The sequence below is a fragment of the Zophobas morio genome, unplaced genomic scaffold, assembly GCF_036711695.1.
Source record: "Zophobas morio isolate AGI-343-1 ecotype UQ-CSIRO unplaced genomic scaffold, CSIRO_AGI_Zmor_V1 ptg000006l, whole genome shotgun sequence".
NCBI lineage: Eukaryota > Metazoa > Arthropoda > Insecta > Coleoptera > Tenebrionidae > Zophobas > Zophobas morio.
The window spans coordinates 12379409-12407212 of NW_026972111.1; the positions used below are offsets into that span (position 1 = coordinate 12379409).

A 27804-nucleotide genomic window follows, 5' to 3' on the forward strand; every position below is an offset into this window, starting at 1 on the left:
AAAGCTCCCTCTCGTAACGTCACCTGTAGTTATGGAAACATCACAAATTATAACCTACAAAAACTGACATTTGAGGTGATAAGATTCGCCTCAAATGTGTCCATTTCACGAATAAAAGCAACATGGATGAGCCCGTTCCTTCAAATTCTACAGCAGACGATGACGAAGTTATTAAAGAGGTAGGTAATATCACTTTCCAAGCTTTCACTTTTAGGTTATGTCACATTGTTGGGGTCCATGTGTCACTATAAAATTTTCTTCTAGATTCCAATTTTCAACTCAACCCGCTTACCAAATAATTTATTCTTACTGCGATATCCCCTACTGTCAAAAAAGTGCCCTAATGAACTCACTCTCCGACGTGGACTTTTTAAACCGAACAATCAAGAGCTTGAGTTGGAAATGTGCATCGACGTAGAATCGTCGAATTTTGACAGTGATAGAGCCGAATTAATTGCCCAGGAGGTCGACGGGCCACCAGAGAACCGCAAATCTACGACTAAAGTTCATTTTGAAAATGACTTAGTTGATAAAGTATGCCTTAAATCAACACCGGCCGTGAAGGAACCGAGCAAATACGCTGCTTTGACGTTCTCTGGCAAGGAGATACATTTAACGACACTTAGGAATATATTTGAATTCCGACCTTCATTTATGTATTTAGATAAGGGCTCGAGGAAACGCAAAGACACCGAGCATAATGACTTGAGTGACGAAGAAGAACCAGGACCCAGTACCGCAGAAGCGGTCACTGTGAAGTTCAAACAAAGTGATGATCGGTGGAAGAAATCAAAGGACTTCAAGACCTTGCAAACAAAAAGTGCCGATGAGGCTTTTATTTCCTGCGAGGTTCATCCAGAAAGCAGCTCTCTAAGTAAAGTGGAAAAATTGAAGTTGATGGCCGAAAACACGGAGCCGACGGGGCAGGCTATGAATTTGACGGACGCGGAGTATGTTAGGGTGCTGGTTCCGGAGGACGAAGGGCAAGGAACAACCGAGCCATCTTCTCCTTCACATATTATGTCATTGCACACTCTGAGGGCGTCTCCTATTTCAGAACAGTGTCGAGTGTTGCTGAAAGACGCTCAGATTATACAATTTCAACAGTTGATGATGATTCTCGCAGGTGGTGAGGGTTTGACTGCAGATACTTTGTTGAGAAACTTGCCGAAAGTTGCTGTGCTAGTCAGGGGGAATTGGGTGGTGAAGAGCGAAGTGTTGTACCCCAGCAATACGTTTTCGTCGACCAGTGGGGTACCAGCTGAATTGATGTGCCGAACAAGAGATTATGTGGTAAGTGACAAATGTCTGCAAAAGAAGCATCATACTAAAAATAAACAGTCGTGGAATTTTTAAAATATGTTAGCCAAAATATATTGTGTCTAAAAACCGACGTTTAATGAAGTAATCTTGACCAAATTCTTACGAATCTATAATAAAAAAAAAATGGTTTAAAGTTATTCAGACAGAACATTCTTCTCCTCTGAAGCAGAAGCAATTAAACAAAGTCATTAACTTTTTAGTATACCTGTTAATTTAAATAACTACAATTTAATGTTCGTAACAACGATACTGTATTCCGATAATTTCATGAAAATGAGGTAGGCTGTTTTTAATTTAATCAGTAACTTAGATAGCATCTTTCATTAAGTTTTTTGTGATAAGCCAAATAAACAATAAAATTGTTGTTGGCAACAAAAGCCACAACATTTAATTACGCCACACAAACAAAACATTTGTAGGATATTAAACTCAATAAATCAAAATTGTGGTCGAAATCACAATAATATCGTTTTGGTACACTTTACTGTGAGAGGAGTGTCTGAGAATAAATGTTCAAAATTCAAGCTGTAGAACAGATAAATGATAACACAAAATCTGATAATAACGTGAGTATTGCAATTTACAGTTTCAAAATTTCGAATGAGAAGTTATTAAATCTAAATAATAACTTAGGAAAAAAAGTTATTTCAACAAAAAAACAGATCTCACTAAAACAATTTAAAATCACATTCACAAGTATGTCAAAATTTGACAACAATCGGTCCAGCAGTTTCGGAAATTACGTTATTAAAAATGGACACAGATAGACAGACAGATGGAAACGGAAGGCTACTTTTTTCGTACTATAGGGGCCATGAAGCGTCGAGAAAAGATAAAAGTGGCAATTCGTCCGATGGACTCGATTACTATACTTCCTTAGCTTACGCTCGGGAGTAAAATTGAAATTTGGCATATTCAATATGTATTGTGTAACACAGTCTGTTAAATGGATAGATTATTGGCGTCGTATTAGTTTCAGTTTCGCCGGAAATAACATCAACTTTCTTTTTTTTTTTTTTTGTGTAAAAGGGTATAATTTTTCAATACATTAATTAGTGCCCTTTTTTGTCTTTTCAACAATGTATCACATGATGCGATGTTGTTTACTTGAATGTTTTAAAACGTCTTTAAAATACAAAAAAAAAAACGAAATTTAAAACTCAGTCATATGCAACAAAGTATTTTAATAAAATCTAAGTTTAAAGCAAAATAAAACGATACAAAAACAATAACTTTAACTTACATATTCAAATTAAGGACCTTCTGCCTCTAAACAACATTCTGCTTGATCAAGTAGACCCCTACGTGTTACTTCTTGTAACATTTCTGGGTTAAACCTATCACATTCTACCCTAATTCTTTGCTTAAGTTTTTCTAAGTCTCTTAGAGGTTGATGATACACTGTGTCTTTTAAATAGCCCCACAAAAAAAAATCGAGAGGTGTTAGATCTGGAGATCCGTCGTCCATGAAGAAATGTATCATTCAAAATCTGTTATTATAATAATATCATTTATTGACGGTTCATGGTAACCAATTACAACACAGGAAGATATAATTTAAACAATTTATGAATTAAACGATTTTTTTTTAAATATTGCGGCAGATGTTCCTACAAAATCCAAATCTTTGCGTAAATAAGTTAGTTTACATAGCTGACAGTGGGTAGAATTTAAACCATACGAGGTCCTATGAAATGGAATCTGTAGAACAATCAATAACGGATGATAAGACCTTATAAATAAACAGACAATCAAACATACATCTACGGGTCTCCAGCAGCGATAAACCGAAATAAGTTAAGATATTTTCATAGTTGTCACTGGAATAAAAAATATTAAATTCAAAACATAAAAACTTTACAAATTTTTTCTGTACTTTCTCAATTCTGTTAATATAAATATTATAAAATGGAGACCAGATGACAGTACAATACTCTAAATTTGAACGAACTAAAAAATCGTAAAGTATTACCAACGTTCGGATTTTATTAAATTTAGTGCATGATCTTAAGATAAAACCAAGAAGCTTATTTGCCTTGGAGAGCATTTTATTCATATAGGTGGAAAAAGTTAACTGATAATCAAGATTGATTCCTAAATCATTAAATTCTTTCACATTGTCCAATTTATTATCGGAAATAAAATAATCATAGTAGCTACTAATTATCTTATGGCTAAATCTTAAAACCTTGCATTTAAGTATATTCAAATTAAGATTATTTAAAGTACACCAAACAGTTAATCCATTGATATCATGTTGAATGGGTTGACGATCTTCAATTTTAGAAAATTTTAAAAATAACTTTAAATCCTCAGCAAAAAGTAAGACTTTACAAGTCTTTATAACATTTACTACATCATTAACATATAAAGTAAACAAGATTGGGCCCAGATGGGAACCTTGGGGCACACCCGATGGAACGTGAATTGGGTTTGATTTAATTCCGTCAGTTTCTACAAATTGTTTTCTACCAGTCAGATATGATTCTAACCATGCTAAAAGAGGATTACCAATACCTAGGTGATATAATTTCATCAATAATCTTTTTATGTTTACACGATCGAACGCCTTTGGCAAATCAGTATAGACGCAATCTACTTCAAAACCATTTTCCAAGCTGTTTAACACATAATTCGTAAACAAAACAAAACAAAAAAAATAATTTCGGCGGTCGGCGTAACAATATATTGAACATGCCTAAATTTAAATTTTTATGTTTTAAAATAATTGAGACTGAGTGGAACAGGTACGCTGGGACACCCGGTATACTCTGACTCAGCATAAAACTTTTTAAACATGTCATTGTTGGTAGGGCAGTAGACAAATTTTAAAACAACAATCACTCAATCAGTAGTCCAACAATATTTTAAATAATTCATAGATAACATCTAGGTTATAGTGCGAAACCCTGAATACTGTCCGTCGTAATAAAAACGCAGTTGTTTAACTTATACCACGAAAAACTCCATAAGCCATAACAGTAGGATATACCTTGTATTAATTATATATTTCAATAAAAATGAGATAAAACGAGTTATAATTCTTAACAGAATACAAAGTATAGTTAGGCTAATAATAATTCTAACTATAAGTTTCCTCATTTATGTACAATTTACATTGTTAACATTTTAATATTTTTCCTATCATAAACATATTGCTAGTAAAGTACCTACGCATAACGAAATGCATATATTAACAAAGAAAAATTATCTATAATTATTACTTTGATCAACTCTTTCATACTTAAGTAACATCTTTCTGCACTGCGAATAAGATGTTGTATAGTAATATGGAAGCGTCCTTGTGCAGTCGTATTTTCCCAGTTGATGAATTGCGGCAAAATCATCGCAGTCAATGATACCATCGCCATTACAATCCTGTCAAAAAAACTTTTATAACGAAAAAAAAACGTTGATTAACACGAACCCGTTCGTTTATTTTCATGAACATTTGGACAGTTTTGATGGAACAGTAAAGATCACTCGTACAGTGCGAGAAAGCCGAAACCGAGTTGGGGGATTCATCCTTAATCGTGGGACTTCCAGCACCTTTCCAGTAGGGTCTGGTAATTCTAAACGGACCACATATTGCAGCGTTGGAGGAACAATTATAATTGAAATTGCAACCAGTTGTAGCTTCACAAATGCAAACCAAACATTCGGACGTTACAATATTTTGACATTTTATAAATCCAAAACCTGAAAATACGGTTTATTTAACTTTCATGCGTTACTGTAACTGATAATCTGAAAGTAGGTTCGAAAGTCCCATTTCTAAAACAGTTATTGCAAATATTTTTAAAAAGATCCATATGTTACAATGAAAATTAAATTAAAACAAATTACTAACCTGTAATCAGTAAAATCAAACAAATGCTGTTTATAGTTGCCATGACACGAAGTGGTAGTCTATGGTGGTTGGTAGTCGATTTTGGCTTCAATCGTTGACTGCCTGTTCGGTAAAATCTTTGCGACTTTTATAGAAAATGTCTTGTTAGTTATTTATAGCCAAATAAAATTAGAAAAAAAAAATACGACTTTTATGGATTTACTACGAAAACAACAAATGTTTGGTTAATACACAAATATGCTATTAATGTACGATCTGGTGATGTTCACCTACGTCTTACAGTCAGATTAATTTATTATTCTTTAAACGAATTTTTTTTTTACTTCCAAGGGTAACCTCGAGAAGTAGTGCAGTTTCATGTTTCCTTGACGTTTCTTATCTCGTAGAATATGAAAAAGTAGGTCTTTTATTTACACCCTTCTGTCATCTCTTATATGTTGGTGATTGTATTAGGCACATAATTTCCGAAACTATTAGGTCGATTACTGTAACAATTCAGATTTGTTTTATGAATATCGTTAGTGAAAATGTGATGGCGTTATCTATACGCAAATTTTATTTTAAATATGCAAAATATATGTTTCTTCGCTTAGGAGTACGCACCTCTAAAATTTGATAGCTTTCGAAAAATTAAAACTTGACATACATTTTTAGTATGATGTACTTCTTATGCAAACCTGTATCGCACAGTTGCTAATACTTACCTTTCAGCTTTATTTATTTACCAAAAATCAATATGTCGAGAGGAAGAAAGTTTCGTCAATAATGAAGATACCGTCTGAAGAAGTGAAAGAGATCTTCATGGGCTTCTCCAAGTTGAGCCATAACAAAGGATGGGAGTTAGTTCTGCCAACTGACAATGATTTCATTGTAAAACATGGTGATATAGTGCAAAAACAAAAAGACGCTTGGGAAGAAAAGTTTAAACAGTTGAGTGAGTTTTTAAAAGACAATTTGAAACAAAGACGGAAAAGTAAGAGTGTTAGCAGTGATGAACTCCACTTGCTGTCGGTACCTTTGATCTCGGCGGGTCCCTAGCGCATGCCGTATTGCCGCTTAGTACCTTCGTCGTAGTTGCCACATCGCCAACAAATCTCTGTAACGCATCCCGAGTCCCAGAATGACAACTATCAATTTTACTACAGCTTTTATGATTATAAAATGATGTAAAAACTGAAGATATTGGATTTATTACGAAAATTTTCTTTTTACTTCTCATCATGGCCCCAGCTATAGTTAAAATATTTGGCGAACAATATTGTACGAACGCTTTTTAATGTAACAAACTCAAAAAATTAACTAATTGATTTGAATGGTGACTACGTAAATTGCATTAAAACTACAGAGGACTAATTTTCGTTGTTATTTTAGATTACAAGTGGAGTGTTTGCTTTCAGTCACTTGAAACTGCACGTCATATTAGGTAAGCGAAAAAAGCATATAAAAGCACAAGAGTAAAGTACCATGTAGTAAATCAAATTTATTTGTAAACAAACAACCACATTACATTTATTTATTGACAAAAATAAATAGTCCTAACAATACACGAAATAAACAAGTATTTGTCTAATTAATAATAATTAGGTAGGCACTAAAAAAGCTAAACAGCGTTTAAAATTTCCTAGCCATATACGACCCAAAAGTTTTCAGATAAAGGCAGGCGGTGATGCTTACTGGAAAGCGACAGGACAAGGATACGTATATTAATGACAGCCTCCCTTTATCTGAAAACTCATAAAAATAAATACACCTAATAAAAATTACTAGAAGAAAGCCCAACAGGAGTTTAAAATATCACAGCATAATATACGGAAAATATACACATCTCATACAAAAATGACTAGACAGAAAACCCAAAGGGGGCTTAAGATATTATCACAGGTCTATATTGTATAAAACTGAATATATCTAATAAAAAAATGATTAGAAAGAAAGCCCAAAGGGCGCTTAAAATAATATCATTACTTTATAGCAACAAAAATAAATATAGCTAATATAAAATGACCAAATAAAAGCACATCAGGAATTCAAAATATCACAGTCTCATAATATACATACACTGAATAAAAATGACTAGAAAAAACATATAGGTGATATCACAGCCTAATATACGGAAAATATAGACACCTAATAAAAATTATGAGAAAGAATATATACATATACAAAATTTAAATAAATAAATACATAGAACATGACTAGAATAAGAACTTAAAAGGTGCATCCTAAATACGAAACAACTTTTATAGATGTCGTAAAATTATTATTCGATCTCACGTCGTGCCGATTTTAAAAGCTCCATATTGGCAAATTTTGTTAAATGGAATATTCTCATTCTTACAAACAAAGACAGCAAATACTCTATTGGAAAATTATCACATGGGGGACATGGGGGGGGGGGGGGTGAAATTAATAGTTGCTAGCAGCTCCTTTAACTTAAGCCCTACATTTGAACTTAAAGCCAGTGTCTGAAAATGTTCACATAAGACGTTATCCATGTTTTTAATATATTCGTAAAACTCTAATGACGGCATTGTTAATCCTTCAAATGGATTTGGTTGATTGTAATGACGTGCAACGTGGAAAACCTGTGCAGTCACTTCATATTGAGTATTCCCATATTCAACACACTTGGAACAAAATTATAATTAGTACCATTACTCATAATTAATAATTATCTGAGTTCGGATAACGATTCAGGCACTGAAAAAAATAAATCGGCAGTGGCTGCTAGAAAAATAATGAAAGTTCGAGATGGTGCGCAAGAGAGTGTGTCATGATAAATTATTGATATTTTTTTATGTAATAAATTATAACACTAGTGATGTTACTGCAAATTTGTTTTCCCTTATCTGCGCAGGAATTATATATTAAAAGACTGTAATAAAAGCAAGACTTTATTTCAAGTATGGGTAAAATTTATAATTAAAATATATTTCTAGTAAGTATAAATCCATAATGTATAAAATATTAAAAACATGCTTTTTCTGTTACTCTTGTATACTACTTTGACTCAAATTTGTAATATCAGAAGATATGGCTGGGCACACGAAAAGACAGATTCGAAATTCATTCTGCAACAAATGTTTGTTTAACTTTTTTAATTTTCTAATAGGAAATTAATATACAAACATCATTTGCCGACGTTAAAGTTCCCACAAAACGAATAAAAACGACTACCCTTTCTTCAAACGAAATTGTCGGTTGAACGTTGACTTCGTTTCTGTAATCTGCTAACATTTCCCAGTCTCGGGTGTTAACCGAAGTTTCGATATAATATTTGTAAGTCCTGTTGTTCTCATGACATAATAATAATAAGATATTTGACACTAGGTACGGTTGATCTAGAAATTAAAAAATAAGTTGGTATGTTTGGTTAGAAAAAAAAACTTACTAAATTGCACTGTGATATTCCTAATTTCAGTGTCAGTATGTATCCAGTGATAAGCGAAACTAGCATTAAGACTGCCTCTTTTGACGTTGTATATCAAATTGTCCCCATTCATTCTAGTATCAAAACAAAATTAGAATAAAAGGCAGTATCAAGTTTGAAGTAATTAAGTAAATTTCAAATACATAATTGTAGTAACTATGGCTGAAAACTAAAGAAAAATTCAGCGATAGCGAAAATCTGATCTTCCTGTACCATCAATACACATTTTCTACGTCGAGCAAACAAGTGACGTCACGTTTTGTAATCTACACAGAAACGCTCAATTTTTAATACCATTATATAAAAAAAAAACTAAAATCAGAAAAGCGAACCCAAAAATTTATTTACCCTGAAATAATAAGTGCTCCCATTTTTTTGGTAACGATGTTGTGCACTGGGCGGGTGATACCGTTTACTGACTGTGGACAGGATGTTTTATAACTTGCTCTAAACCCCATTATCCGAATTTCCTAAAACAAAGTCAATTAACTCTTAACAAAAAACTGCGCAAGTAACTTACATCCACTGAACTGTATGTTCCCATTACCCTAATATAAAGTGCAACCACCTCATCGAAATATAAGTACTGAACGCCCCTACACACATATTGGGAATAATCAATTATCCTTTTCCAATTTTGGCGGTCCACGGAAACTTCAATGTAGTAGCAGTAGCATCTTAAAAATTAAATGTAAATGTAAGCAAAGTACGCGGTACTAAATTTACATACTCATCGTGTTTACTATATAGCATCAAACCAATATAGTTAATGAACGTGGGAACCCCTAATTTTATAATTACACCCTTCTTATTTCTAATCTTCACCCTTTCACAAAGATCTAAATCTCTGAATGGGCCTTCCAAAATGCAAGAGTCTTTATTTGAAAGCACTTCTGCTTTGTCTGCCGGAGTGGCGACATTTTTGTTCAATACTAAATTACAAACGAATTTCACTGGAATTCATTTTAGGAAAATTACAACTTACTGCGAATTCCCCTACTGGATACTTCTTTTTGTTTAACTCCCATACTTTCAGCAATCGATTTAAGCAGATACTCATTGTTTACCAATCCGGTGGGCCACACGACTGACATAAGATTGTGCGGTTCTATCCACGACAAGCGAACACATCGTAAAACAGATTCATCTAATCGACCCTCATCGTCTACAAACTTGTTCTTTTGACACCACTGTACCACGGCATTGAATATTTCTATTTCGGGTGCATAAAAAGTGCTCCTTTTTAAAACACCGCTAAGTGAATCCTGCATTGAAAGTAACCGCGTTCTTGAAAAATATTTTAAAGCAATAACATACAGTAGAAAACACACCGTGCAAAACAAAAGTATGCTCAGGACGTTATTTTTATATGCACTAAAATTTTATGATATGATGATGCGGGTCTGGACAGCACAACAGGGTATACAGTAAATGTCGCACAACAAATTTTTATTACGAAAAAAAAAAACTTTCTTTTCTTTTATTTTCTCTCTGAAACCAGTTTCCGAGTTTACTAATGTTTCATGGCACACAATCAAATTTTAGTGGATATAAAAATAAAATACAGATTTTCGAAAAAAACAAGAATGTATTAAAATAATAACACAAAAAAAAAATATTTACATATTTTGTGTTCACACCAGGCCGAAGATTTTTGTCTTCTTACCTTTGACAAATCCTTAAAATTAGTAACTCGTAAAAATTCCAGGGGCTTGCTTTCTACAAAATGGTGGCACGTATCTCGTATTTCCATAAAACTGTACTGATTAGACACATTCAAAATAGAACAAATATTGTCTAGATTTATTACTGTTTTCAGTTGTTCAAGTATGCCATCCTGTAGATCAAGCATACAATATTTTTGTGCTAAAATCAACACCTCTAGATTGAGGTCTGTGTTTGCTGAGGTCACCTCTGGTATGCATGCTACAAAAATCGAAAACGTTAAACTAGTAGTTTTTAAACTATAAATGCTAAACTAACCACCGTAGATGTATTTTAGTAACAATTTAAATGCTGTGTTTGATGATACGTCGCTAAGATGAATTTCGGTCTACAAAATTGGACTATACAGAACACAGTATACTCGTAATTTTAGTTTACGTACACATGACCACGATAACATTACACAAGTTATTTAGACAGAACCTCCCTCGCCCCTAAAGTATATACGAACAAATACAGAATCTTCGAAAAATGATAAAATTTAAATTTGCCAATTTTATTTTTTATTTTTTCATAACCCCTCTAAGTTAAAATAAAGGTGTTAACTGTTGGCACAGTATATCTTAAACATATGTTTCAAATGATACTTTCTTGTAGGAAAATCAGGATTTTGCAATTAAACTCCGCCCTCGAGCTCACGGCGAATAAAAAAATCACCACAATTGAAATAGCGACGGGTGGGGGGTGCTTATATCTTGCTTTTTTCATAATTAAACCTGCATATATCAAGGAAAAAAGCAGAGCAAAGATTAAGCCCCACCCACCCGCCCTAATCTCAGTTGTGATGAATTTTTCATTAGTTGTCGAGCCGAAGGCGGAGTTTAAATGCAAAGTTCATATTTTTGTACAAGAAATTACGAAAACATGTTTTAAGAATTACCATATTGTTGGAAAAAACATCATTTTCAGAAAAAGTGGGCTACGTAACTCCTCCCACTTATGACAATAACACGATACTTAAACATATGTTTCAAATGATAATTTCTTGCAGGAAAATCAGGATTTTGTAATTAAACTCCGCCCTCGGGCTCACGGCGAATAAAAAAATCACCACAATTGAAATTGGGGCGGGTGGGCGGGGTTTATATTTTGCTTTGTTTCTTAATTAAACCTGCATATTATAATAAAAACCAGAGCAATAGTCATATACAAGATTTTTTGTGCAAATTTTTATATAAATATCATTGTTATTCATTATATTGATTTTGACGTATATAATTATGGAAATGGCAGAAAATAGGGTGTATGCAGAGCTGTTCAAAGTACTCAAAAAAAGTACTTGAAGTACCAAGTACAAAGTACTACTTGAAATAATGTTCAAGTAAAGTACCAAGTACTTACTTTCAGCAAGAGTATTTCAAGTATCAAGTACTTTTCAGATGTACTTGAAGTACAAGCCAAGTACATTACTTCAAGTACTTACGAGTACTTGAAGTACTGGAGGTATACTTCAAGTACTTACAAATACTTGAAGTACTGAAAATGCTTCAAGTACTTTCTAATTATTTGAAATACTGTAGAATTAGATAACTTTTCCTGTTTTTTTAAAAAAGCTTAATATATTTTTAGAACTGAATTTTTTAATACTCAGAATTTAAGTATACAATAATACATATTTCGCTACAACGAAAATTGCATAAGCATCAACTTAAATGCAGAATGGTAGCTCACTTATTAATAATACTATGTTATTTATAAACAATATTCTTTTGAAATATTTTTCTCTTTCTGTTGACACAATGCCTTCGACAAAATTAACGTATATTTCTAATTTAAAATTTAAAATAAAATACATGACGGCGGTGTCTATGTATGCTTACTATTAATTTATAACAAAAACATCGGCGCTGTATGGTATTTTCTCAGGCTTGTTGCCTTTTTTTAATATTTTGAATTTTGGTTCACCACCAAAACGTTCTGATTTTTTAATAAAGTTGTGTTAAAAATATATGAATTTTATGAACCGGTTCCATGTTTAAGTTTGTGGGTAGTTGACAGCACCCTTAATCATTACCCATTGTGAGAGTGCACAGGGCCGGATTTGTGAAACTCAAATTTTTTTGAAACAAATTTTAAGAGCAGTGCGATACATATAGGTACATGCTCGTGACATAAAAATGTTTAAGTCACTATGCTGCATTTTCAAAAAAAACGTATGAATTTTTTAAATAAAAAATAAAATGCCTAAAACGAGAGTCCATTTTCAGCGAAAACTATAACTCTTGAAAAATATCAAGGTGATCAAAGTAATTAGTCGTTTTTTACTTTTGCGGTTACCAAAAATGCTGAGAATTTTCTTGGAATGAATGCCCCATATTCCTCAATATATATGTCTACCACTTACGTATTTACTATTCTAAAAATTATTAAATTAACCTAAATCCTACAGTGACTAAATAGTAAACACTAATCACTACGATGTTTGTCTAACTAAGTATGTAACTTTACACTGACAAATCACAAATAATAGGTTCGTAATGCTGTTCCGTCCATTTATACAAAATTTTGTTCCTCTAATGCCACAATACTTTCAGAATTTTCCTTTACATTTTCGATTGGCTTATTTTTTATTTTTACCTGAAAACCCAAAGAAGATGACATTAGTAACTACAATGACTTCAGGGAATGCCTAACAACAGCTTTTGCGAAAATTCAGGTAAATATGTATAAAATTTATTATTGTTAAAATATTTCGTAGGGGTGTATTTATATAGGCAATTATACTAACTAATCGCGAATTTCATTAACTTTGTATTTTTTTATAATGTGAATATGTATTTTGTTCCATTTACGGAAGCGGCCACTGACCCTTTTGGGTATCTTTACCTGATATTGTAAATACAAACGTAAATTCAGTACTTCTGTAACCGTCCTGTATTTAAACATCGAAACCGAACGCTGTCTATTATTTCGCACACAACAAAACAAAGGTCCTTCGAGCAATACCAAAGTACAATTCGGTACTCATCAAAACCATACAATCATGGTCGTATCAACTGGATTACAAAAAACATTAGTACTACGAGCCGAGTTTCACAAAATATATTTCATTTTGAACAATATTGGGTTTATGTAATAGCGATGCAATGTAATACGTAAAGTTGTTGTACGGTAATAAATAAAATCCGCACAGGAAAGATAAATGACACTAATTAGTGTGACTTTTAAAATCATTGTTTTTCTGCCTTACGTCTTTTTAAATTGTTGGTGTTCAAATAATTCATACAATTTAACAGATTATTTGAAACTGTAATGTGAGAAAATATAAGTAGTAATAACAAACTAAGTTTATATGGCTGAACAATGTATAAACAAAAAAAGAAAATTTGGTAAAAAACGAGTGTCTAACATGATAAAGAAAATTAAACTGCAAAATATTTAACATAAAATTGTGTTTAAATTCTACGAGGAAGAGGCGAATATGGAAGTCTGTACCTGCCATCAGCTATTGCTATTATAATAAAAGGGATAATCCCCTGCCAAGTTCTCCGCCCTGACCAGGCTTCTTACTGACAAATACACGGCGGGGTTAATAAACTAATGAAAGAATAAATATCTTTTTGAACGAGTACTGAATCATTTCTCAAATATTTTCAAATGCGACCTTGCACTTTAGCAGGTACGTCAACAAACCCCATCCCCTTTGGGGTACTGGGAGGATACTGAAAAACTTAAGTTCCAGGCCAAAATACAAAAAAGACAAAATTCATATATTCACAACTTTACATCGCTGAAAATTTTACACAGATCTCCGACCCTTCTGCTGTCGTCATCTACTCTCAAATGACATATTTATGACATTAATTTTCTTACCTACCTATCTATCGGCATTATGCAAGTACCTATGAAATGTACGTCATATTGTGAATAAGATATCCACAATCACAGATCAAAATATAACCTCACAGGAAACAAACACGATTTTACTATAAAAATACATCTAATCAAATAATTGAATTAATAACTTCAAATATTTAACAGACCCTATTTTGAGATGTGAAAATTTCGTAAAATAGAGACTAAAGTATTTGAAATTTTCACTTTCATACTTCAAGTAATTCAAAAATATTTAAAATACTGAGTGAAGTACTTGGACTATAGTACTTGGCAAAATCAAGTACTAAACTCAAGTACATTTTAGAAATACTCCAAGTACCAAGTACCAAGTACCTAAATATAAAAGTACTTCAAGTAAAGTACTTGAAGTACTTAAAGTACTTGAAGTATTACTTCAAGTACTTTTACTTGAAGTACTGAACAGCTCTGGGTGTATGTAAATGATTTTAACAATTACCTTAAATGGGTATTCTAGTTTAAAATTTAGAAAAACTTTGCTTTATTACAAAAACATGCCAGGTAACCCATTTGTCAAAGACAATAAAAAGCAATAGTACCAACCGATATCGATAATTATAAAAAAGTCCCTAGGTTTTTGCCAGACCAGTCCAGCAATTTTTGGTTTCTGGACGTTAAAGACGTACGGAAAACCAGTACAAGATTTTTTAAATGCCATATTGATAAGGTTTATTTATTGAGAAGCTATTTTTTTAAATTTGACTCAAATAATGTTTTCAATGGTCTTGTGTTTGTAAATTAAAATCAACAATCAACCACACGGTATAAAGGTGTTCACCATACCTGCAAAGACTCTTGCATTCCTCCATAAAAAAGTGCTTCAAAATACTCACTTCGCACCGCAAGTATCATCTAAAAAAACCATGTTAATGCATCAACGAAGACAAATAACGCTTATTACATACCTTGTGTGCATACAATCGTTCATCGTTAACAATTAACGTGACATCTGAGTATCTTTCGTTTAAATAAAGTAAAGAAATATCTCGACTTAATTTCAACGAACTTGCATTCGTGGTCATGTTGACTGGCATCAACTTTGTCAAGAATTTGCAAAATAAGCGAATTTGTACAAATTTATAACCTCACAATATGTAAAAACCGAAAACCAGCTCATAATACTTCATGTACGCGTGTAAAACACTTGCAATTATGCTTCTTTTAAAACCTCCACAATAATAAACACGTTTTTTGTTACAAATGTTAATAAAATCTTTATATTTGCCTCAAAACACCGACTTAACCTGTTTCGACGATAATAACAAATGACAGCTGACAGTGACAGTTGAGTGAGAGATTAATGACAGGACAACCACGTGAGTTAGTCACGTGACAACTGACAACAATTTGATCAGCTAACCTCAACAATATTCAACAAATTTTACAAAACAAATACGTAACGTATCATGTAATGTCATGTTGTAGATATTTGTATTTTATTGAATTTGCGATCGAGTAAGTAATTCAAATCGTCAAAAGACTCTAACAAGAATAACATTAATTTTAGATATTTCAAAAAAAAAAAAAAATGCTAGGAAACAAGGACACAGAAAGTATAACAAAAAAGTATGCACCTTGCACCGTTAACGTTAATTCTGAATATCCCTGCACACTAACTGGTAATCATTTCTACCAAAATTCTGCTTTAGAATCAGTAACATTTAACTGTGCAACAGACAGCCTGGAAATGTACCAGTGCAAAGGTTGTAAGTACCAAACAAATTTTGTGGCATTTATAAATGATCATATCCAAGACGTCCACTGCGAAAACCTCGGACTAACAGAATATTTCTCAAAAATAGACTGCCTACTCAGAAGTTACACTTGCAGAAGTTGCTACTTTAAAACATACTCGATGTTATTTTGGCTCCAACATATCAGAACTAAATGTGATACTCCAATTCTCACACAAACACCTTCTTTACGTGTCAAAGCCATAAAACACTTCGAATGTACATTTTGTTCATTCACAACTAAACGCAAAAATTACTTAAAAACCCACATCTTTGTAAAACATACATCAGACGAGAATGTAATGTGGCGCAGTTGTATTTACTGCCTCTTTAAAACAAAACTGGAAGTAGTGCTGAAAAAACACATCCACTATCAACACGAAATATTCTCAGCCTCAAGTCAGTGGTTTAAATGTGATCAGTGCGCCTACAAAGCGAAACAAAAGGGTACTCTCAACAGACACTACACAGCAGTGCACACAGCACACGAAAACATTAAGTGGTTTGAATGCCAGCGTTGTCCATACAAAGCCAAACGTAAGTCAGGTTTGAAGGAGCATTTCATGACTCAGCATCTGCCTCAAGATGAGATTCAGTGGTTTCGATGTAATTTGTGCCCGTATAAAGCCAAATGTAAACAGTCAGTGAAAAAACATCAGTGCCCTAGAAAAACCGAACAGGATTTCAAGTGGTTTGATTGTCTTCAGTGCGGTTTTAGGACAAAGTGGAGCCATGCTCTGACGCGGCATTTTCAGGTTAAACATGTGAGGGATGAGGCGATCAAGTGGTTTGAATGTGATCACTGTGTGTTTAAAACTAAGTTGAAGTCTAATTTGAAGAAGCACTTGTTGTACAAACATACAGCGCCTGAAGATATTCGATGGTTTAAGTGCGACGAGTGCTCGTTTAAAGCTAAGCAAAGAGGGAATTTGAAGCAGCATCTGCAGCTGAAACACAAACCATAGAAATTAGAATAGGGGGAGAAACAGTTGTTGCAATAATTTGTTAAATTAGATTAAAAGACACTGTGCATTTAATACTAAAATTTTTTTGTTGTGTTTATACAAACTGTTTCCATTTTTTCCGTTGTAGCTGTATTTGTTATTAAATTATTTTAATGTCAGTTAATCGACCATTACCAATATCTGTTACATTGTGGAAGGAAAAATAAATAGTACTTTCTATCATTTGTTACATATTCTTGTCGAATTTTATGAGTTCTGAAGTGTATTTCAACTTGTTTTCACAATCCTGATCATCATCACCGTTTTTAGAATTTTGATGACGCTACCAAAAAAAACAGAGCTAGTAGAAAAATTGTGGAAGGTGATTTGGGCAGAACTTTCCTCGCCTTTGAAGTATGGTCCAATAAATTCCGCTTCTTTAGAAAATTAGATTCTGCGATTTTCGTTATATAACTGTTAATCTTTGTAAAGTGGCGTAATTAACATCCCCGCAACCCCTACGTCTTTAAATATAGTTAAAGCCGATAACTAAGGGGGAAAATGTAGACAATTTCAATTTCTCAGTATATGTTGAACTTCGACTATTTATGTTTTACAATTTAATAATGAAGTTGTAAAATGTTACAGTTTTGTTTTTTTTTCCCAAAAATCTGGATGTCTAGGGTGAAAACTTGCCACGAATTCATGACTTACATATGCAAGAGTATGCAATCCTATAAAATTAAATATAACACCAAAAAAAAGGAACAAATTAGTAGTAAGTAATACGTTCCACCAGAAATTTTGTTTTTTAATTTATTATAAAGTACTCTATCATTTTTAGCAGACCAGTTTTGAGGTTGAAGTGTTTTTTTTTTACTTTTTTTTTATAAAAATCTCAAAGTCAGCTATATGGATCGCTGGAATCATGATCAAAATCTTTAGAAATTCACAACTTTTTAAAAAATAACCTTAAAAATGGGGTTAAACGTCAAAAAAATGAGTTTTTAAAATTTCAACGTCAAAATTGGCCAGTTTGCTTACAAACATGATAAAGTACCTTAAAATAGATGAAAGGTAAAAAAAGCTTAAATAGATGAAAAAAAAATGTGAGGTGAAACGTACCATTTTACTTTCTACTGAATTCAGTTTAGAAATTTCATCTAAAATGTTCTATAATTCAATCCTTAAACCCGAGTCGTTTAGATGAGAATTGGATTTAAAATAATAAACAATGCTTTTGGAATCACCAAAAATTATATTTGGTAATTTGATTAACGGTTTTCCATGCTTACGATAACCTAAAACGTTTCCAAAATTTCAAAGCAGTTTCAAAGTTAAATTACAATATGTTGTAATTTTGATTTTTTTCTCCAAAAATCTGGATGTCTAAGATAAAAATTCAACAGGGGTTCATAAAGCACATGTATCTTATTTTATAAAATTTAAATAACATTTAATTTACTAAATGTTACTGTTGTGACGGGCTTGGGAGATTTTCAAAATTAACTTTTGTTAATTTATTATATATAAAACTGTAAAACTCTTGTCGTGGACCTTGTGCCCGACATACATATAGTGAAAATATTATTTATCTGTTCGTAGGCTGGTTCGTGATGATGGTAATACATTCTAGTGACTGATCAGAGGGACTACTTCAAGTATATGCATTTTGCTTTAATGAATAATTATATTTAATTTAGAAATGAGTATGTACAAAAGAGATTTAGTCATATGAGAATAATTTGGTATAACAATAAATTGTAGTGTAGTTTAATATGCAAATATAATTATCAGAAAATGAACTTCAGTATTAAAACATTTTTAAATAAATTCAAGAAAACCTTATAAATTTAAAACTAAATCTTTGAAAGCATAATAAAACAAACATTTAAAAAAAATCTAAAACAAAAATATAACAAAACTCAAAATTGGTACCATAACTCAAAATTTGGTAACATAACTCAAAATTTGGTAACAACTCAAAAATTTGGTAAGGAACATTATAGTAGTTGCGTGGTCAGCGTTCATCAAACAATATAACTGTTTAACTAATAATTTCAATGCAAATTAATCTTTAAAAATAGATATAAATCTCAAAACGTTATCCAATCGAGAATACAAAGGGCGATTTATCATCAAAATTAAATTGAACTTTAAAAATATTAATAAAAACAAAACTTTGAACTTTTTATGAAATCATCCACATTTTTGAAGATATCAACACTTACCCCCTTGTGTCACAACACAAACACACACTAAACAGGCAACTGGCTAGAGGACTCTGCTCTTTTTTGGATCTTTCGATCTTTTATAAGTAAAGACCCCTCCAAAGGACTTGTTTTCGCAAAATTGTTTACAAGTTACCAGTTTATTTGGGGAGTCGTAAAAGTATTTGTGTTTCCACCAAATTAGGCTTAATTAACAGTAATATGAAGATTTCTAGTGGCAAAATGTGCTTTTTGTTAAAATTAACAAATTTAAACCATGAAATTATAAAACTGGACAAAGACATCGTGTCCAGCCAAACGGCGCCAATATTTAACTGTGAAATTATAAACCTTGATTAGAATGGTGTGAAATCATAAAATCCAAGTTTCACAAGGACAACCTTGATTTTTATGACAATGACGATTGTTCTGATTCATACCAACATCTCCAAAAATAAGTAAATTTATCGCCCGTTACACTGTAAATTTTGGAGATGACGTCAACAAATTGTTGGTAGGGATGATTAGCCAAATTTTGATCATCTACACGATATTCGTAATACACGTATAAAATTTAACAACTGGTTCAGTAATTTCGGAGATTATCTGTCTAATAAAAATCCGGACAGACGGCAAACAGACATACAGACAGATAGATAGACGGAAACGGGCGACCTACTGTTTCGTCCTGAATTTACGCTCTGAAAATAAAAAGATGCTCTTATTTAGTATTTACATATACCGTTTTTTATGTATCTGTTATATTTTTAGGAATATTTATTGCATTTGTAATTATAACATCCTGCGTATGTAAAAAATGTAAATAATTCTATCTAAAAAAAAGGAGTAGACGGTTTCGGGGAATCGGGTCCCACCAGAAAATTTCTCGGTGTCTCGGCGGCACAATCTGATACTGCATTAGGTTGTACATAATTCGTTTTAAAAAACGCAATTTTTTTTGTCAATTTTTTTAATAACGTAACTGACATGCAATTTAAGTGTCAATTTATCGTCCATTTGTATTCCTAAATATTTAATTGGCTTAACACTGTGGTGACCAGATTTAAATTAAAATTTGGCGCTGAAAAAAACAACGGGACGAAATCACATTTGAATAATTTGAATTAAAAAAAAAATGCAATCAAGAAACTCGTTAAACATAAGCAACCATGTAAGTGCACGTTTAGTTCTTTTCTGGTAGTTGGTAGCTCTCTTAGGGCGGGAATTTCTGTTGAGAGGCTTGGTAGAAGTTGATTTTGGTTGCTAAAGGGGTGAGAGGTGTCACTTTTTTTGTCTGTTTAGTGTGAGTGAAACCACGTGGTGAGTCAGCTAGGTTAAATTTAGTTGGTTTGGTAGTTAATAAAAATGGGGAGCCTTTGCTTAGCGAAAATTAACCGTAACGACGAGAACGCCACAGTTTCCCAAACACGTGTAGCTAATTCTTGCGGTTTTTCCAAGCAGAAATATGCGAATTTTCGACCGACGTTAACTCGTGGTGTAATTTTTTTTGTTTTATTGTTTGTAAATTCACAGGTCATGTTAGGATTTTAATCGTTAACTAGTTCTAACACAATTTAACGGTCCTGACATCGTTCAGATAAAGAACTTGCTAGGAGATTTCATGAAATTCACTTAAGTCTTACATTATAACACTTCTTAATTCCTCACACAAGACTGCTAATAGTTCATTTGCGGCAGTTAAATTAACCTAACGTTGTCCCACTCTGGGAAAAGAACCGTGATAGTGCGGTAGAATTCATAATATCGTGCACTGAGGGACGTGGGGATTAAATTTTCCCCTTAGGCAGTTATCATCGTTATCATCATCACATCACCCAGACATATTATCTCGCAACGTGGAAAACTATATCACCGAGACGCATATTCCTCGCAACGCTTGTATTTGTTTATCATGTGTTTTGTTTGGCATAAGCTAGGGACAGTCCACGATATAAACTCTCAAACCTAATTGTTTAAAGCAACCAGTAATAATAATAATAATAATTTATTCACCATTAAATTTCAGATTTTAAGGCTAATCAAAACTATAATAATAATAATAACATTGTGATAACCCAAACTTCCCGCCTTTAAATGGACCTTGAAAAAGTTTGAAAGGCCCGCGAAAATTTAAAAATTCAAAGTTTGGCCTTGGCTATGATCGTCTAACAAATAGGAACCTACGCTGTGTTTTTGTTTTTGTTTTTGAAAAATGGCGGGAAGACGTTCTTTCATACAAGTGAGCAATATACTGCATGTGAGCTGAGAGCGCAAGAAATAATAGACAAAATTGTTTTGGAGGGGGGAGTACGGCACCCCCTCACCGGAGGAAAGACGCTGCGAAGATTTACTCCTCAGCGCAAAACCCCCTTTGTTTTATTCCCGGACATATTACATTTCAAACACCTTAAGATACGATATGAAAGAAAACACTCGCAAATTGACAAACATACACATATGAAAAACGAACAAACGGAGATTCTATACATCTGTTTGGAGTCAATGCAAATATTTGAATATCACAAATTTAATAAAACAAAGCAAAAACTGAATCAAGTAACTGGATGCAAATACACAAGTTATTACAGGCGTGTGGCGGCAGATCCTTTTTTTTTGCTACGGCAGTTAACAAGAGCACAACAAAAGTACCCCTGGGGCGTTGTAGCATAAGCAGAGTTTGGACTACCGGTCTGGAGCTGTTCTCCCCCCACGACGGTGATTCTATCTATCGCAAAGCCTACCCCACACGCATATCTCCATTACGAACGTGACCTGCGGAAATAGGCCATGACGGTCGTCCAACTTGCAAGAGATCTAGGCTAGCATGAAGTCTAGAAATTTACAACATCGGCGGCCGCCCCTGAATCTATCCAAACCTGTGGACTTGTACAGGTGGCACGATAAATCTCGCCAGCTCGACTAGGAACCGAACTTTGCTTCTGCCAGGTTTTCTGTGTCATTTAACCTCAATTCCATTTTAAAATATCCAATCTCTTATAACTCTGATGTTAACAACAACTGAACAAGTGTTAAAATTTCAAAGAGCAATAAACAACATTTAAATTCGCCATACAATCTTGTGAAATTTTAAACAACAAATAATTCTTATGTGAGATTAAAGTTGGACATCAAATAATTTATATGATAGAAATATTCATCAACAAAGTATTTACAAAACAAAACTTAGTAAGGATTTATGAAACAAAAGATCTGTTGTGAAATAAACTTGTACAAATAGAAATATGTGAGGTTAAAACTGTCGAACATGAAATTTACGTTCCATTAAAATTATACAACAAACAAAATTACTGAGGTTAAAATTGTGAGATTAAAGAAATATTGTTTGAGGTGGAAAATTGTAGAGTTAACAAAATTTACAGGAGATTAATATTTGCCACACTTTATCAACGGTTCAAACAAAGAGTTTACATTGTGCTAAATTATGTCATGATCTAAATAATTGGTTGATTAATCAATCTGTGGCGTTGTGAGGCATGCCTCGATGAATTAATCATGATAACGATGATAAGCGCCTAAGGGAAGAAAACATTTTAAACCCCTCCCGCCAGTTCGGAGTATAATTAACTTGTTTAATTACCGTAAATGAACTATTAGCAATCTTGTGTGAAGAATTTAGAAGTGTTATATTGTAACACTTACGTATATGCATCCAGAAGCTTATTCGTAATTAAACAATAAGGTGTTTTCCTGACTTGGTGAATTTCATGAAATCTTCTAGCAAGTGATTTATTTAAAGAATCTTGTGTTTGCACTAGCTGACTATTAAGAAAAACTAACTTGATTGGTGAATTTACAAACAAAGAAACAAATTTACAGCACGTGTTCGCGTTCGACCGGAAGTCCGCATTTCTCCGATTAACAGGGCGCAAGAATTTACCGCGCGGGTTGGAGACAACTGTATCATTATGAAAAATACGTTTGATTGTCGTTAAACAAAGGCTTCCTCCCGTTTTATTAACTACCAAACCAACTAATTTAAACCTAGCGCTTACCACGTGTTCACACTCTCACAAGCACATTCATAATAATCTACGACATGCAGCTTCTCTACCAACCCTCTAACTGAAATCACTCTAGCGCTATGTGCTGCCATCTAACTCAATGATCATGCATTAACCCGACATGTCTATTTGGTTGCCTATGTTTAACGATACTCTTTTCATGATTGAATTTTTTTTTTTTTCAAATTCAAATTATTCAAATGTGATTTCGCGCCGCTGTTAATTAATTTCAGTGCGAAAACTTTGATTTAAATTCTGTCACCACAACATAAAACATCTTGAGTTACAATAGACAATTAAAACCTATCTCCTAGAAATTCATCCACAGAGTAGTAGCATTTCTTCAGTAGCAAACATTTTGTTTTGTCTTTGAATAATCTTTCAGACTGTTGTTGCTTTAATTCATGTAGTAGCCTATTAACTAATATAGTACCAATATATTTTGGATTATTTTGAGAAATGTTTAATCTAGCATATGATATGGTTGATCTTGATTGTCCGAATTTATCAAATTATATTCAGTTACTTGGATAATGGCATAATTTAACATCAGGTATATTCTTTGTCTGAATCGTCGATAAACTGTGGCAAATATTAGGTAAACTCATGTAATTTTGTTAGGTTTGCAATTTTTCTCAATCTCACAATTTTAGCCTCAGTAATTTTCTTTGCTGTATGATTTAAATTGAACGTAAGTTTCATACTATGCAGTTCCTAACCTCATGTAACTTTTTATCTGCACAAGTTTTACTTCACACCAGATTATTTTTTTTATAAATCTTTGCTAGTTTTTTTCGTAAATATTTTGTTGATTAATGTTTCCATCATACCAATCTCAATCATAGAGAAGAATTCTTTTCGGTTTGAAATTTCACGAGAGTGTATGGCGAATTTAAATGTTGTTTACTGCTCTTTGAAACCTTAACAATTGTTCAGTTGTAGTTTAATATCAGAATAATAGAAATTGAACATTTAAATAGAATTGAGGTAAATAACACAGAAACATGTGGCGGAAGCGGAGCGCGCGGTTCGTTCTCGAGCTGGCGGTCTCGCCATCTGCACAAAAGGATACAGGCTGTGAATAGAAGTCAGGAGGGCGGTCGGGATGACGTGACGCTGTCAGCTTATCTATAGCCGTGATTTCCAACCACGAGTTTGCAACCGTAACGGCCTGTTTCCGGGCAGCACGTTTCTTCTGGATAGAGGGGTGCTGGGCGGCATCCTTGCTGATAGAATAGAATCACCGTCGTGGTGGGACAACAGCCACGACCAGGAGCCCCAAACTCCGGTCGTGCTACAATACTCCCTATGAGTAATTTTTGCTGCGCTCTGGAATGAAATTTATATAGTTCAATCGCCAGACTCTTATAGCACTCTGGTACCGCTGTCACTGTGCGTCCCACTGCATAGAGTTTTGTTCTCTTGTTGACTGCCACAATTTAAATTTGCCGCCACACTTCCGTAATAACTTGTGTATTACGGACGTACTTTAATTCGGATTTTTTTAAATTAAATTTGTGATATTCAAATATTTGCATTGACTCAAAACGTTTAATTTGATTTAAGAGGTGTCTTCAACCGGCACAACGTAGTCGCAGCTTTTTATTGTCAGTGGAGGAATACATGATTTTGTGTCCTCCATATATTTTGTATTTTATTTAGCGGTACTCTTCCAACCTTGGGATTCACCACTTGCATCTGAACTCATTTCGCCACAAAAAAAAACAAACACAATGTAGGGTTCTATTTTGTTAAATGATCATAGCCAAGGCCAAATTTTTGAATTTTTCGCGGGCTTTTCATTTTTTTTTCACATGTCAATTTAAGGCGGGATGTTAGGGTTATCACAACACGATTTAAATTTTGGTTTCCTATTTTAATTTTTTACATGTCACAGATAATCTGTATATGTACCTTAGATCATATAATAAATAGATACCACCATGCCGTGTTCTTTCCCTAGGACAGCCTGTGACGACATCCTCCTGTCACACATCTCTCTCGTGCATGGAAGGATTACAATGAAGCTATCCTTGCCTGATCACTATTTGAATTTTGCGCGCCTAAATTTTAGGAAGTATGTCTGAACTAACTTCGGAAGAAAGATGTTGACAGCTTGATTTTATAAATAATTCACAGTAGATAACGAAAGCAATAGTAAATTATTGGGCAGCAATTGCGATCCTTTATGACTACATCACTTAAAATAGGATCTTTGTTCTAAATTCTAAAATTGTTTTTTGTACAACAACTCGAAAGAGAGGTTAGAAGAAACATCTGTCAAAAGCGATTTGTTGCGCTGGTGCGGTACAAGGATGGAAGTGAAATAGACATATACAGATGAAATGCATATAACAAAGATGAAGATGTGGTGATCACACAAGGATAGCATTATACTACTTTCCTTGACGTAGAAAACGACAACAGATAGCTTCATGTCTAGTCACACCTTTCAGTTTGAGTATTGGTATCTATTTATTATATGATCTAAGATATGTACCTAATTTTTGTTGCTTATGATAATATATTTTGCTTTACCGGTATTAAACTTGAGCCTATTATTATAATACAACCAATTCAGTAACACTAACATTTTGGCATCTACAGAGTCATCAAAATTGATTGAGAGAGTTGGTACTCCCTGTTTTTGTCGTGAAGTTTGTCAACCTTATGACAGATTTCTTTAAGGTTATATGGCAATGAATTCAGTGGCGTGACAAGAGAACTGGGGATTGATTGTCGAACTCACCTGAATCAGTTGCGAATACGAAACTTACCTTCTTGCAAAGTTGCGAACAGTTTTAACGTTTGTACGAATCGCCTTGGTCGATGTGCACCCTATACCTTATTGCTACTTGCATCTTTGAGAACAAATTCCAAAAATGACTGGATCTTAACTTCGAAACTTCAAATCTGACAACTAATATTTTTTACCAAAAAAATAAATCGAAAAAAGACGCCACTGAGTTTTGAAATTTGAAACTTCAAATCTGACAGCTAATATTTTTATACAACTTAATAAACCAAATTATTCAAGTTCAGGTTTACCAACTCTATCAATCAATTTTGATGACTCTGTACATAATTTATATAATTTTTATTTAAACATTTCCCTGGCAGAAGGAGTAAGTATCATACGCAAAATATGGTGAATCTAAACTTGTGATTTTTCATTTTGACAAATACGTCCCGGGTGATTAAAAAAAATTAAGTCACTTATTTTATTGATTGCTAGAAACGGGTCACTCCATTTTCCCGACAATTTGGGAATACAATACAGTTTTTATTAGCGTTACAGTTCCCAATCCAAATTGATATACAATACAATACATGTCTTTCAAAACTTTGATGACGTCATCACAAAAGTTTATGACGGAAAAACTCATTTAAAACATACCGTGCACGCTTCTTTACATTTACGTACATAATTATCATAATTTTATCTTGATTTTAACTTCTTGAGGTTCTCATAAGAAATATAAAATTCGCAAAATCAAATTTTATAATTTTTCGAAAAAGCTGGATATTTTTTTCTGTACTTCCGGGACGTTCCTTTATCGCTAATTTTTGTCTACGATGTAATAGATCTGCGATATATTAATAATACAACGTACAAAACCCCGTGATTTAAGATTTTTACACATGCGTTAATTCATCCTTTATTTATTATGGTTTAATAATCTTTATACATTAATTCAGAGGGGATTTATAAAAAGATATAATTTGCAGAATGAAACTGACTTTATTTTATTGTACTCCATGGGCGAGGGAAGTTCTATAGTAATAATTTTAGACCAGTTTTTTTTGTTAAAGGTTACATTTTCATCTTGTAAAAAATACTGACTTGGTACAGTCGCGGACAGTGAATTTCGTCCACACAATTCACGTGAATTCACAAAAATTCACTGTAGTCGGTCCTTTACTGTCATGATGACTGACGTAAGTATTGTCAAATTTAATTTAGCTTCGAACCTGCCATCAATTAGTTATTTTAATGAAGGTAAACTAATATTCCTTTTCCAAGACGGGATGTCGCTACACTTTTCGGCTTACCGCGGACTAGTGTTAGTATGTATAAAAAAATGTTTGCCCCTTTATTTCAAAATGACAAAAAAAAGTTAGAAAGATCTAAGGGCTAATTTAGAATTTTTTTCTGTCAAAGAAATTGGGTGGACGAAATTCACTGTCCACGACCGTACACTTAAGTAATGCAAAAATGACAACTTCAATCGGTTTAAAAGTTTCATCAAAATGAAAACACATTTTTGTTTTTTTACAATGAAAAATAATTAATAAAATTAAATATTTGTGTAGATTCGCTACAAAAATGAATTTTTAAAAGGCACCGCAACTCAAATGTTACAAAAGTCCAATATTTTCATTTTTTCAGCTAGTGTAGTGGAGTGCGCGGTTGCATAACTCACGGACTCCGCCCCTGGAATCCACATTCCACATGTTGCGCACGATACCATTAACTTGCTGTTTTGTGGCTGGTTTTGTGTACGACGCATTATTGTTGTGCCACGTGCTCACGTAACAAAAATATTTTTGTTTTGATTATTATTTGAGGTTATGTGGTGATTTCAAAATGATACAGTTTTATTTTTATTATAACCATTAATACTCTTGCAATTTTGATCTCGTAGTGCTAAAAGTTCTTGCATAATTTCAAAATGTGTTCGTGTATGTGTGCGCATTTTCTGTAGGTTTCA

The 27804-nt window shown here is 33.1% G+C and overlaps 5 protein-coding genes across 6 annotated transcripts in view; 3 read left to right on the forward strand and 2 right to left on the reverse strand.

Moving 5' to 3' along the window:
* The first annotated feature begins 18 nt into the window (after positions 1–18).
* Positions 19–6373, forward strand: LOC135123630 (DNA-directed RNA polymerase III subunit RPC5-like). The gene is made up of 3 exons (XM_064048464.1): positions 19–179; positions 265–1293; positions 5885–6373. The coding sequence occupies exons 1-3, from the start codon at positions 123–125 to the stop codon at positions 6209–6211; spliced, it is 1413 nt and encodes a 470-aa protein (XP_063904534.1). The 5' UTR covers positions 19–122; the 3' UTR covers positions 6212–6373.
* LOC135123634 (lysozyme-like) lies at positions 4470–5259 on the reverse strand. Its single transcript, XM_064048469.1, has 3 exons — positions 5174–5259; positions 4751–5022; positions 4470–4701 (listed from the first exon to the last, which is right to left on the reverse strand). The coding sequence occupies exons 1-3, from the start codon at positions 5214–5216 to the stop codon at positions 4531–4533; spliced, it is 486 nt and encodes a 161-aa protein (XP_063904539.1). The 5' UTR covers positions 5217–5259; the 3' UTR covers positions 4470–4530.
* A 27-nt stretch (positions 6374–6400) lies between the features above and the next one.
* Positions 6401–27804, forward strand: part of LOC135123627 (BTB/POZ domain-containing protein 9-like) — a 28158-nt gene continuing 6754 nt past the window's right edge. Inside the window, exons 1-2 of one of the 2 annotated variants that reach the window (XM_064048451.1) lie at positions 6401–6488; positions 6545–6596. Coding sequence is in view for 1 of the 2 variants with exons in the window: in XM_064048450.1 (XP_063904520.1) it covers positions 27766–27794 (29 nt within the window). In the remaining variant the exon portion in view is untranslated. Of the gene's footprint in view, positions 6489–6544; positions 6597–27573; positions 27795–27804 lie in introns of those variants that run through there. The other variant, XM_064048450.1, reaches the window with a different exon arrangement.
* On the reverse strand, positions 8055–15436 carry LOC135123621 (BTB/POZ domain-containing protein 9-like). Its single transcript, XM_064048432.1, has 11 exons — positions 15089–15436; positions 14967–15035; positions 10587–10656; positions 10270–10529; positions 9589–9868; positions 9334–9535; positions 9124–9280; positions 8952–9073; positions 8565–8677; positions 8303–8514; positions 8055–8244 (listed from the first exon to the last, which is right to left on the reverse strand). Exons 1-11 carry the CDS (start codon positions 15215–15217, stop codon positions 8161–8163), a joined length of 1698 nt encoding a protein of 565 aa, XP_063904502.1. The 5' UTR covers positions 15218–15436; the 3' UTR covers positions 8055–8160.
* On the forward strand, positions 15442–16995 carry LOC135123622 (RE1-silencing transcription factor B-like). Its single transcript, XM_064048433.1, has 2 exons — positions 15442–15638; positions 15691–16995. Exon 2 carries the CDS (start codon positions 15712–15714, stop codon positions 16879–16881), a length of 1170 nt encoding a protein of 389 aa, XP_063904503.1. The 5' UTR covers positions 15442–15638; positions 15691–15711; the 3' UTR covers positions 16882–16995.